At 43.9% G+C, this 13,516-nt stretch overlaps 1 protein-coding gene across 1 annotated transcript; it reads right to left on the reverse strand.

Annotated features, from left to right (window-relative positions):
• Nucleotides 1-1,387: 1,387 nt before the first annotated feature.
• On the reverse strand, nt 1,388-7,945 carry LOC106590170 (dual specificity protein phosphatase 5). The gene is made up of 4 exons (XM_014180855.2): nt 7,448-7,945; nt 6,305-6,468; nt 4,949-5,168; nt 1,388-2,259 (listed from the first exon to the last, which is right to left on the reverse strand). Exons 1-4 carry the CDS (start codon nt 7,809-7,811, stop codon nt 1,805-1,807), a joined length of 1,203 nt encoding a protein of 400 aa, XP_014036330.1. The 5' UTR covers nt 7,812-7,945; the 3' UTR covers nt 1,388-1,804.
• Nucleotides 7,946-13,516: the final 5,571 nt, after the last annotated feature.

Raw genomic sequence — 13,516 nt, forward strand, 5'->3', positions numbered from 1 at the left:
GGCGCCAACCCAGACAGGAAGATCACGTCAGTGACTCAACCCACTCAAGTGACGCACCCCTCCTAGGGAGGGTTTATTGATTGGCAATATTTGATGTTGTATGTTGTGTTGTGCATGTTGCTGTGGCTAAAGACAGATTCCGGTGTAAGAAGATTGTTGTGGCCTATATGTCCCACCCGGGACTAAGAAAGACTTAATAATTGTAAGTAGTAGCACATGTTGCCCTGTGGAGGCTTGTGGGAGGAGCTATAGGAGGACTAAACACCTCCCTCTGCAACTGGATCCTGGACTTCCTGACGGGCCGCCCCCAGGTGGTAAGGGTAGGTAACAACACATCTGCCACGCTGATCCTCAACACTGGAGCCCCTCAGGGGTGCGTGCTCAGTCCCCTCCTGTACTCCCTGTTCACCCACGACTGCATGGCCAGGCACGACTCCAACACCATCATTAAGTTTGCAGACGATACAACAGTGGTAAGCCTGATCACTGACAACGACGAGACAGCCTATAGGGAGGAGGTCAGAGACCTGGCCAGGTGGTGCCAGAATAACAACCTATCCCTCAACTTAATCAAGACAAAGGAGATGATTGTGGACTACAGGAAAAGGAGGACCGAGCATGCCCCCATTCTCATCGACGAGGCTGTAGTGGAGCAGGTTGAGAGCTTCAAATTCCTTGGTGTCCACATCACCAACAAACTAGAATGGTCCAAACACACCAAGACAGTCGTGAAGAGGGCACGACAAAGCTTATTCCCCCTCAGAAAACTACAAAGATTTGGCATGGGTCCTCAGTTCCTCAAAAGGTTCTACAGCTGCAACATCGAGAGCATCCTGACTGGTTGCGTCACTGCCTGGTACGGCAACTGCTCAGCCTCCGACTGCAAGGCACTACAGAGGGTAGTGCGTATGGCCCAGTACATCACTGGGGCTAAGTTGCCTGCCATCCAGGACCTCTATACCAGGCGGTGTCAGAGGAAGGCCCTAAAAATTGTCGAAGACTCCAGCCACCCCAGTCATAGACTGTTCTCTCTGCTACCGCATGGCAAACGGTATCCGAGCACCAAGTCTAGGACCAAAAGGCTTCTCAACAGCTTTTACCCCCAAGCCATAAGACTCCTGAACAGCTAATCAACTGGGTACCCGGACTATGCATTGTGTCCCGCCTGTTGTATTTGGCACACATGACAAATAAACTTTGATTTGACAGGCTCATTGTAATGGCTGGAATGGAAACCTGGTTTCCATATCCTTTACAATGAGCCTGTCCTTCTATAACTCCTCTCACCAGCCTCCTCCAATGTTTCCCTGTCTTATATATATATATATATATAACAATTGTATTCATATAAGGTTCATATTTGAGAAAAAGAACATGAACACAAAGGTACTTTTTGGTGGAAACATTTATTGGCATCCACATTTGTATTTAGAAAAAACACAGACAATCAGACAGACAAGATGTATCAAATAAATTAGGTTAAAATGCCTTGATACGGCATGTGAATAGGCAAAACATCACATTATCAACCTAAGGCATGTATTGCAGTAGTCTTTGTGGTTTCACGCTGCAGTTCAAAGTTCAAACAAAGACTGTAGTCTGAATTTCAGGGACTTTTCCCAACTTGAATGAAAAATCCTATATAGACGATCACCGCAATATCTTCTCTCAGTCATTGTTTCTGTATAGCCAGCCGTTCCACTTCATTACTGGCTTGTGCCAGCACCAGACAAATAGAGCATTTTATTTGTATTTTGTTATTGTTATTTTTCAAGTAATCTGAGACCTACTAAACAGTCACATCTTAAGGCAGTGCAGTTAAAGGGCTCAATTTAAAATGGCGGAGTGGAGGAGTCTGAAGAGGCATGGGGGTGAGGAAGGAGGTAGGGAGGGGGGCGAAAACTGTGGAAGGTTCAAAGTCAAAGTTATTGTTGTTGAATGTGAACTCTTTCGAACTCCCAAAGAAGGAGGCCGTCTCTTTACCGATGCAACAGGGCGTGGCGGGTTCGGTGGCGGTTTCGGGGGTCGTTGCTGCGGTAATAGGTGTCGAAGACAGGACCTCAGACTCGAACTGCAGCAGCTGGCCCATGAAGCTGAAGTTGGGCGAGATGAGGGAGCGGCGCTGTTTGATGATGTCAAAGGCCTCTTCGAGCTGTAGCCGCTTGGTACTCATGATATAGGCCAGACAGATGGTCGGGGAGCGGGAGATGCCCGCCTCACAGTGCACCAGGACTCTACCCCCTGTCTGCTTCACACCATCTGGAGAGGAGACAAAACGGTAACATTTACATTAATGACATGATAAACATGAGCTATAATACATTGTTACATTTGGTCAGAAATGAAGTATGGCCACATAGCCACTTACACTGTGTAACTCAAATATAGAAGAATTGAATAGGATAACTGCATCCTAGAATAGAACCACTCTGGCTAAATTCTCACTGGAAACGAGTGCTGTCAGAGCTATTTTAGTTTGTGAATGCAGAGATTGATTCCTGTTCTTCAGTGTCTAATCATCACCTGCCTCCACACCCCTTCACTCTTCCTCTCTTCTCGCCCACACAGAACCTATAAGAGCCCTGCTGCCACTCAGTCACCACTCTCCCATTAGAAACACACACTGCGGCAGGGCTGACTGACTCACCCTGCACAGCTGCACACGAGACCATGTCTCTCTCTCTCCTACGTGCCTGTGGGGGAGCTGAGCAGTACTATACTAAGTTCACCACGGCTGGGAGAGGAGGGAACTTATTCTACTTCAGTATTACATGCACTTCCTCCACACTCTATCTGACACACACACACACACACACCTAGATTATCTGTGTCACACACACATGTATGAGCCACAGGGGGGAACAGCCAGCGATGGTTTCTGACAGCTCCGATCCTGTGAAAACCAAATGAATGAATCATTAAGCTGCTCCCATCTGGAGTGCTGGGAGGCTTTCTGAGAGGCAGCTAGAGAGCCTGTGGGTGTTTTAATGACCCATCCTCTGGCTAATGGCACCCTATTCCCTACATATTGCACTACCTTTGACTGGGACCCATATGGCTCTGGTTAAATGTAGTGCACTATTTAGGGAATAGGGTGCCTAAATATGTTTTTGACTGCTGTTTTTATCCTCTATTTCCAGCTAAATGGTTGGTTGACAGAAGAATATTCTACCTCCACCACATTCATCCAGAGGTTCAGGGAATTGGGATGTCTTCTTCATAAAGAGAAACAAGCCTATTGTTTTACATTTGGATGCAATGAGTGAATATCTGAACACTCCCTGTATATAGCTCCACATTGATCTGGTACTGGTACTCCCTGTATATCGCTTCACATTGATCTGGTACTGATACTCCCTGTATATAGCTCCACATTGATCTGGTACTGGTACTCCCTGTATATCGCTTCACATTGATCTGGTACTGATACTCCCTGTATATAGCTCCACATTGATCTAGTACTGGTACTCCCTGTATATAGCTCCACATTGATCTGGTACTGGTACTCCCTGTATATAGCTCCACATTGATCTGGTACTGGTACTCCCTGTATATAGCTCCACATTGATCTGGTACTGGTACTCCCTGTATATAGCTCCACATTGATCTGGTACTGGTACTCCCTGTATATAGCTCCATTCTTGTGTATTTTATTTGTATTCCTCTTGTGTTAGTTACTATTTCATTTTGTATAATTATTTTTCAAACTCTGCGTCGTTGGGTAAGGTTCGTAAGCAAGCATTTCACTGTACAGTATACACCAATTGTATTTGGTGCATGTGATAAATCCAGTTGGATTTTATTTAATTGAAGATAGTTTTTTTCAAGGAGACATCCTCTGTTAAGATTCAGCCCTGGGCTGAGAAGGACACCTCTTTGTCTTACGGAATGCTTACAGGCTTTAGGCAAAGACGCTTAAATGTGGGGGCTTAAAACAAAGAAGAACAACAGCAACACCTCCACCATTGATACAGGTCAGGTGAGGCCTCCATGTTGGGTGAGAATGAGATTCAAGCTTGTCCTCGGCTGTGCCTGGATATTACATTTATAAATAGAAGTGCAGGCTGCTCAACATCTTTGTGAGCGCTATTATCCAACACTTCAAGCCTCTTTCTATCACACATTCACTCTCTGTTCCCTCAAGGCTCTGTCTCTGAACACATGCATCATGGTTGAGTTCCTTTGGTACCAAACAGAAGAAAAATGACTGAAACACTACCTGAAGTTGACCAATAAATGCTTGTTTTCATTTTCTGTTGCGAAACATTTAGCTACGGTTTGCCCTAATGAATATGACCCAGATAAACAATAACTAAACAACCTTTGTGTACCTTTTTGTCTGTGAACACAGCCTCCCTCCTTCAAAAACCCTCCACCCACCATTAGTGAGTAAGGCTAGCTAACAACATTTGTCACACTGACAAACTGACTGAGTGAACTGACCACACCCGGTAATAACCCGCAATAAGCCACTAGCCGAGATTAACTGTGAGCCGGGAGGCAATGACGGCATTGCAGAGAATCTCTTTTTAAACTTAAAATGGGGGGGATGAGGGAGAGGTGGAGGGAGGGGTAGGGGAGGGAGGGAGGGAGTGAGGAGAGGGGGACGGAGCACACAGAAGCTGTTCTCTGAATGAAGCCAATCTGGGGATTTGTGAAAGGAGAGAGAGAGAGAGAGAGAGAGAGAAATGGAAGGAAGGCAGATGAGGCTAACAGATTAGTGAGAGGTTGTTGCCTGTCCTCCTTTCAGATTGGCAGTGGGGGGGGAGTGAAGCCATTAACTATTTTAATTGAGTTGCCCCATCCCCTCTGTTAATGGACTTGGAATCCTATCTTTTCCATGAGAGAAGAAGAAAAAAGAAAAGAGCAGAGAAGAGAAGAAATCTGAAAAAAAGGAGAAGAGGGCAGGAAAAAAGAGAGAACAAAATGTCCAGACCACGACACTCACCAATGAACTGGAAGGCCTCTTGGAAATGTGAGCTGATATCTGCTGTGACGTTGTCCTCCACCGGGATCCACTTGTAGTCGTAGTGGCCCTTGGAGGGCCTGGTGTCCCTCCTGGAGACATTCAGCAGGGCTGTGACTCCAAGGTCACTCAGATAGTCCTGCCTGGAGGCATGGTAGGCACTGCCCAGGTACAGGAAAGGAAGGATCTCCACCGGCTTGCCCTGAAGAGAGAGGGTAGATAATAAAGGGGGGGAGATATTAGACATAAGAACTGCGGAGTGTGTGAGCCGAGATAGAGGGGAGACACAACAAAGTGATATTAAATCTGTGAGCGGTAGAGACAGAGTGTGGCAGAGATACAGTACATGAAACACAGGGTTTCCTAAAGACACAACAATGGGGGGTTAGAGTTCAAATACAGATGTAGGATCTTAATTTGAGCCAGTTTTCTACAGCAGTAAAATAATCCTGCAGCAACAGGAAATATAAATTATTATGTGGATTATTATAAATTGACATTTTTGTAGGGGTTGATACATTTTTCATAAGGGAAAATCAAGTTTGAAATTTCAAAGTGGAAATTACAAACTTCAGAAACCTTTTTAAAACCTCAAATACACTACAAAGTTATTCTGCAACAGAGTAATCAAATTAAGATCCTACACCTTTAGTACATACATCAACGGAGATACTGAGAGGTATGTACGGTGCAAGACGCAATAGTACATTTTCTGTACTGTAAACAGATTGTGTTAGCCTATCATGATGGTGTAAGAGGTAGGGAAAAGGTCAGGGATGAAAAGGTTATAAAAGGACTTCTGATGTCAGCTGGGGGTCTCTGACTAGTGGCCATCTTCTCTTGATGACTGGGATGCAGTGAAGGTCAAAGCTAATATCAAGCGTGTGTCGGAGAGAATGTTGAATGGTGGAGGCCACTGTTTTGAGAATGGTCAGTAACATATCTGACTCCATAGACAAAATATTATCCTTATGAATGTACAGCTGTACATTTAAGATCAGCTAGACAATATGTGCCTTTTATAATCCTATGAGTAGGCTTTTTGTTTTTTATGTCTTTCCTTGAATGAAACTAAATGTGCTCTATCAAGTCCACAAATATCTCTGAACATACAGTACATTCGGCTATATAAATCTATTTTGAATTGCCAAGAAGACAGTATGACTAAACCGAGTACAGAACAGTCATTCTTATCTAACAGGGATATTCACTCAGTCAAAAACCCTGCAGCCACAGCCTCAACCCTAAACCCCAGCCCAACCTAGGGGAAGTGGCTAGCCACCTAACCCTGAAAGAATAGGCAGCAGGCTAAAAAGGAAGTTGTTTTCGTTTCCATACCTGATCGTAATCTGGTTTGAGGTTGGAGCCCAGTTTCTCACAGCATAGGGCGATACTCGGCCTGCATTTCCCGGTTTCGGTTCCGTTGTTCTGGTCGACGCCAACGGGCTTCACGACCTCAGTGCAAAGTTCAGGGTACTGGCCATGGAAGTTCTCAAACCCCCCTGGTAAATACACAGAACAATACAAAACACATTTAATATTTTAATGAAATTCAATAGCCTACAATTGAATGTATTCCATCAGGGGACATTTTAAAAGAAATTATACACCCAAGACAGCTTTGTCTGGCTTGCCTAGTTAAATAAAGGTTAAATAAAACATTGAAAAAATGATAAAATGTTTATTTGTGCGTCATAAATGTCAGCATTTGCCAACTAGATTTAGGGCTCATACCAGGCTGTGAAAACGATGTGCTTATAATGGATTATAACGTCATATAACCTTATTCTAACGTCGTAATTCATCTGCGTTTCAATTAAAATAATCAATTTAGGTCTATGAGTACAAGGTGACAATCTGACAGACTTTAAATGAATGGTTCTGACACATAGTCGAAAGGAAGAGGTATAAATGTTCGAAACGAATGCTAGAAAATGTATGCTTTCCTTGTGAACATTCACACATAGAACATTCTCAGAACAACCAGTCATGATGTTCTCGAGTTCTCACAAGCATTTCGCGCACTGACTCATCTGGACTACTTTGACGCACACATTACATTTATCTCTCGGAGAGCTCGACCGGAGAAGTGTATTGCTCAAATGGGAGGGTTGCTACAACACGGTCAAATAAAACAATGACTTTGCGTCATAGGTCATGGAAAACTATACCAAGGCCTTTTACATTTTTTTGTTGATTTGAAGATATGAGGATATGGGTCACATACAGTTTTCTAAACAAAAAGGGAGGATGTTATAAGGCATATTGAATGTCAACCATTTCATGTTATCTCCAAAATATAGTTTTTATAATAGCATAATTTATTAGCGTAGCCAAATCGTTTATAATAAACATTGTGTTCAAGTGGCTTCAGACAGTGAATTAGCCCTGGACACTTAGTGAAAAAGTTACAAAGACAAACTTATAATGGATTTAGAGTTTTATAGTCGAATGATTTCAGAATTTTGTAACAATTCTCACCTTTTAGGAAACAGATGTTTGTCCCACTCGCCAGATTATTGAGCGTGTTAATCACTATCTGTGCGATACTGTCCTTTTTCAGTTTCTGCCAGTGAGGAGCTCGGTCATCAAGAACTACCACTGCCGATATGCTCCCCTCTCGCAGCCGTAACAGGGCTTTCTCATCCGGGATGACAAACTGAAGAGGTACCGGCCCTCCTCTGGATCTCCGGACAACAACCGAGTTCAGGTTGGCATTGACAGAGCCTTTGATATTAGAGTTCGAGAACGAAAAATAAGGTCGACAGTCCACAATGAGAGAGGTTCCACATTCCTTCCTGATAATCTTCTTGAGGCGACGGCAATCTATGCTTGAGACTTTCATGTTTGCCTCTAACAGTGTGTATTATTTTATAAGCAATTACTGTATACGGGCCGTCAGAGACGAGTAAACTGAACGCGCCCTAATGAACCTGGTAGTTGCTTAGATTTCCTCCAAGGGGATACCGTCGGATCGGTTTTATATCGACGGAACCACCGGCTCGTGACATCACGAACCATATATGGACACCGACAAGAATGATCAAAAGAGAGCCTGCCCACACCGGAGTATTGACTCCGTTCTAACCGTTCTAACCCCGCTCTGTCTGGGGTGAAGTGAATTTATGCTCTCAGTTTGACTTAACTATTACTCATGGCTATCCAAACGTTTCGTTCTCATGTTTATACTGCCCATCCTAGGAACCATAACAACAGCATTCTTCAAGGAAATACTATGAATGCCTCTCATATTTGAGTAGACATTAGAATATTATCCGTGTTGTCATGAACTAACAATATCTGAAATGCCCCCTGCCCCAATAGAGACTAAAGGTAGACTATTGACTCTATACAATAGAAATACAATTTAGATTCGATTTCTATACTCTATACACCAGACCTCACCACCACCAGCCCACTGATAGCCTATAGGTCTATGAATCAGGAAACTAAATCAATGATTGACAGAATAGTCTGAGAAAGAGAGAGGACTCTATTGGACTATGTAGCCTATTGACTAAAGCAAGGTAAACTTCTGTCTGTTATTGCATGTTTAGCCGGCTGTTTTATGCAATATCTGCTGGTTGTAATCTCATTATGGGCTCATGGGGCTTAAATGTCATGCTACTGGACTCATGCAATACTGTATGTTAGGCTATAGACAACAGTTAGATAGACTGTGCCATTGTGTATGTGTCTTAGAATGGGAATGGATAGATGTGAATAATGCTACAAGATAAGCAAGACAGTGAGAGTCTCTCTCTCTTTTACACTCTCTTCCTTTGTAGCCTGCCTATTTTTCTCTCTGTCAGACACACACAGAGACAGCGTGAGAGAGAGAGAGAGAGAGAGAGAGAGAGAGAGAATAAACAAAAACAAACAGAGAAAGAATGAGAGAAAAAAATACTTCAATCTTCTCTGCTCCTTAGCTAGTCCAAAACGTGAGCTTGACATAAGTGAAACAGGGATCCATGGTGCCAGGATAACAGGAAGGAAAGAAGGTGGATGCCAGTGCATTAGTAGCAAAACAGACAGCAGGCAGTAAGGCAGTATTAGTAGCAGAACAGACAGCAGGCAGTAAGGCAGTATTAGTAGCAGGACAGACAGCAGGCAGTAAGGCAGTATTAGTAGCAGGACATACAGCAGGCAGTAAGGCAGTATTAGTAGCAGGACATACAGCAGGCAGTAAGGCAGTATTAGTAGCAGAACAGACAGCAGGCAGTAAGGCAGTATTAGTAGCAGAACAGACAGCAGGCAGTAAGGCAGTATTAGTAGCAGAACATACAGCAGGCAGTAAGGCAGTATTAGTAGCAGGACATACAGCAGGCAGTAAGGCAGTATTAGTAGCAGGACATACAGCAGGCAGTAAGGCAGTATTAGTAGCAGAACAGACAGCAGGCAGTAAGGCAGTATTAGTAGCAGGACATACAGCAGGCAGTAAGGCAGTATTATACAGGGGCAGTATTAGTAGCAGAACAGACAGAAGGCAGTAAGGCAGTATTAGTAGCAGGACATACAGCAGGCAGTAAGGCAGTATTAGTAGCAGGACATACAGCAGGCAGTAAGGCAGTATTTGCTTAATCTTGGGCCGTGACATCACTTACTGAGGAGTGGGAAGCACTCAACCCATCCAACATCCGTTTCTCTAGTCTTCGACACACACACGCACGCACGCACACACGCACGCACGCACGCACGCACCCACCCATGCCTCAGTGCACGTGCTGTAGCTAATATGGATTGCCTTGGTTTCATTCATGCCTCAGTGTAGTGTTGTAGTTAATATGTTTAGGATGTTGTCTGCAGACCATGCAGGCCTTAATCCTTCTTACAGGGAGGTCTTTTGTGAATGACTGATACACTAAATGTACTGTACTGAAGCTACAGACAGTATGACAGTGATAAGGACCGTTTAGGCCTAGTGTTAATTGATTGAATACTTTATTGTCCCTTTAGCTGACATTTTTCTGGAAACATACTGCAGCTCCTTGCACACACATACACAAAATCCAAAATACAGGACATACTTCACTTATGTACAACACATATGTCAGGACATACTTCACTTATGTACAACACATATGTCAGGACATACTTCACTTATGTACAACACATATGTCAGGACATACTTCACTTATGTACAACACATATGTCAGGACATACTTCACCTATGTACAACACATATGTCAGGACATACTTCACTTATGTACAACACATATGTCAGGACATACTTCACTTATGTACAACACATATGTCAGGACATACTTCACTTATGTACAACACATATGTCAGGACATACGGGAAGCAGACGTTGGTTCAAATAGTATTTGTTTTCTCTAACACTTAAGCTTTGTTTGATTAGGCATGCCTGCATGGAGCATTGTCACTCCAGACAGGCTCAATGACATGTCAATGTCCCGACAAACAATATTCCATGAAAATGCACTGGGTTTCTGGGTAACTTGGTTGAGATTTCAATCAATGTAACCAAATCATTCGTCTCACATGGTCTCTCTTCCTCTGAATTTGTTCAAGCTACGGATGTTTATTTATTTACAGGAGAGTAAACAATCACTTCTCTCTCTGGAGTGGTAGTATGTGTAGCCTACGCATCGAGTGACTTCCTGAAAGAATATAGCAACACACACATACATTTTTACACACACACACACGCACCCACACTCACACACTTACATACACAAGGAACTATAGATATCAAAAAGAAAGGAGAATCAAGGCCATGCAGCCGAAACACGTCGGATTTTTAGAAACATTGTTTCTATTGAACATGCAATACTAATAAAGGCATTTTAATCAATTATATGAAGAGTGCCTTGGTCCTCCTTTCTTTTTGATGACCAACTCACCCCTTTTACCAAAGAGCACCTTCTGTCTACCAAAATTTACTATTGTGTACCTTAGTAGCGCTTCCCTTCCTCCTCTTTCTACTAGTTAAGAACTATAGATACTTCCATCATGGGGTTTATAAAAAGATTCCCACACAATGGCCGCCACATAGACAGGTCCCTGTGCAACACACAGGTGCTTCCTGGTTCTCTGACAACCCATCAAATTCCTGTGGCAAAACACCATTTCCCCCAATAAGAACACACGATTACTCACCTCAGCTGACTGTTGGACAATGTGTGTTCTAAAGGATTGTTCCCAAAATGGTAATGTGTTGCTGATGTTGGGGATTTCACAATCCAGGGGCCGACTGGTCATAGGTCAGTTTGGGCAAAGGCCAGATGGGCTGGTCCATTTGGGCTGTCTGTGTGGGATTTCTTTGTAAAAAAACTATCATACAGATGTAGGATTTTAATTTGATCACTCTTTTGTTGCTGAGAATTTTCCTGCACAGCAGAAAATGAAAACTCGTAGTGTATTCAAGGTTTAATAAGGCTACTAAAGTTTGGAGTTTCCATTTTAAAATATCAGACTTGATTTACCCTAATGAAAAATGTATCAACCCCTACAAAAAATGTCCATTAATTATAATCCACATAATAATTCACATTTCCTGTTGCTGCATGATTATTTCCCTGCGGTAGAAAACTGGCTCAAATTAAGATCCTACATCTGTAATTTGTCTAACAACGTGGGCCCTGAGCGGGGGCTGTATTAGAAATGTCCGGCCCAATTCCTGGCCCATTCTGTCCATGTCACAATGATAACACTATCGGCTATGGAATGTCTACCTAAATTCCTCTCAATATCTCAATTTCTCATTGCCAGGAATACTGGTAGTAATTCAGAGGAATGTTGGTTACATACTTTAGCAGTGGGGGTTAATGTTCACACACTGGGCACAGACATCAGTTCAACGTCTAGTTTTGATTTACTGGTGGGAGACGCTATAGGAGGAAGGGCTAATTGTAATGGAATAAATGGAACGGTATCAAACATCAAACATATGGAAACCACGTTTGACTCCGTTCCATTGATACTATTCCGGCCATTACAACAAGCCCTTCCTCCTTTAGCTCCACTGTTGTCAACTAACTCGAATGCAACGTTAAATCAACATAACATTTCACCATCTCATCAGACCTAGGTTAAAAGTTGGGTGAAAAAAAGACGAAATGCCCACACGTTGATGACTGATTGATTACATTTGATTTCCACATTGATTCGGGAGAATTGACGTGGAAACAATGTTGATTCAACCAGTTTTTGCACAGTGGGCAGTGACATACAACCAAGAGAAAACAAAGGGAGTGTGACTCTAAGGACAACTACAGTTATGAAGACAATGGTTTCATCCCAAATAGCACCCTTTTCCCATTAATGTGCACTACTTTTGACCAGGGCCCATACGGAATAGGGTGCCATTTGGGACAAAGCCAGCGTCTGCATTTTTCAAGACATGGTATATGAGAGTGCAGTGACATACCCGATGGGTTGGACGATACCTTTCTCATCAATCATCTTGAAAAAACGTATACTTAAAAACAGGACGTTTTCACGCCCTGACCTGAGAGAGACGTTTTATTTCTCTATTTTGTTAGGTCAGGGTGTGGGCAGTCTATGTGATATATTTCTATGTTGTCTTTTTCTTTAATTGGCCTAGTATGGTTTCCAATCAGAGGCAGCTGTCTATCGTTGTCTCTGATTGGGAATCATACTTAGGCAGCCCTTTTTCCCTCCTTTAGTGTGGGATCTTGTTTTTGTACAGCTCAGTAAGCCTGCAGAACGTGATGTTCGTTTTTCGTTGTTTATTATTTTGATTTAGCGTTCTGAGTTACAATAAAGAAATATGAGCACTTACCATGCTGCACCTTGGTCTACTCCTTTTGACGATCGTCACAGAAGATCCCACCACCAAGAGACCAAGCAGCGTGGTCCGGAGAAATGGACCTGGGAAGACACCCAGGAGGAGATGGCATCCTGGTCTATTGAGGAGATGAGGAGGAGTATATCCAGGGCTTTGGAGGAATTAGGGCCAGGAGAAAAGCGCCTCCCATGGGAACAGGTGGAGGCAGCAAGAGCACGGCAACAAGGGAAGCACGAGAGGCAGCCCCAAAACATTTTTTTGGGTGGGGGGCACACGGGGAGATTGGCACAGTCAGGTTGTAGACCTGAGCCAACTACTCGTGCTTACCGTGGGGAGCGAGTGACTGAGCAAGCACCGTGTTATGCGGTGATGCGCACTGTGTCGCCAGTGCGCATTCACAGACCGGTGCGCTCTGTGCCTGCCCCACGTACCAGGCCTCCAGTGAGTATATCCTGCCTGGTACGCCCTGTGCCTGCTCCTCGCACTTGCCCTGAGGTGCGTGTCACCAGTCTGGCGCCACCTGTGCCAGCCCCACGCATCAGGCCTCCAGGGTGCGCCTTCCCAGTCCAGAGCTTCCGGCGACAGTTCCCAGTCCAGAGCTTCCGGCGACGTCCCCAAGTCCGGAGCCTCCAGCGACGTTCCCTAGTCCAGTGAGACCTGTTCCGGCTCCACGTAAGAAGCCTCCAGTGATGATCCATGGTCCAAAGCCTCCAGTGATGATCCATGGCACGAAGCCTCCAGTGATGATCCATGGCACGAAGCCTCCAGTGATGATA

This window comes from Salmo salar, chromosome ssa02, assembly GCF_905237065.1.
Source record: "Salmo salar chromosome ssa02, Ssal_v3.1, whole genome shotgun sequence".
In the NCBI taxonomy this organism is placed as follows: Eukaryota; Metazoa; Chordata; class Actinopteri; order Salmoniformes; family Salmonidae; genus Salmo; species Salmo salar.

Excerpts from the sequence above, each read along its gene's own strand:
- LOC106590170 (XM_014180855.2), bottom strand. The coding sequence starts at position 7,811 with ATGAAAGTCTCAAGCATAGATTGCCGTCGCCTCAAGAAGATTATCAGG. Across the intron at positions 6,469-7,447 it reads AAACATCTGTTTCCTAAAAG|GGGGGTTTGAGAACTTCCAT; the intron begins GTGAGAATTGTT and ends TGTATTTACCAG. Across the intron at positions 5,169-6,304 it reads TCAAACCAGATTACGATCAG|GGCAAGCCGGTGGAGATCCT; the intron begins GTATGGAAACGA and ends CTCTCTCTTCAG.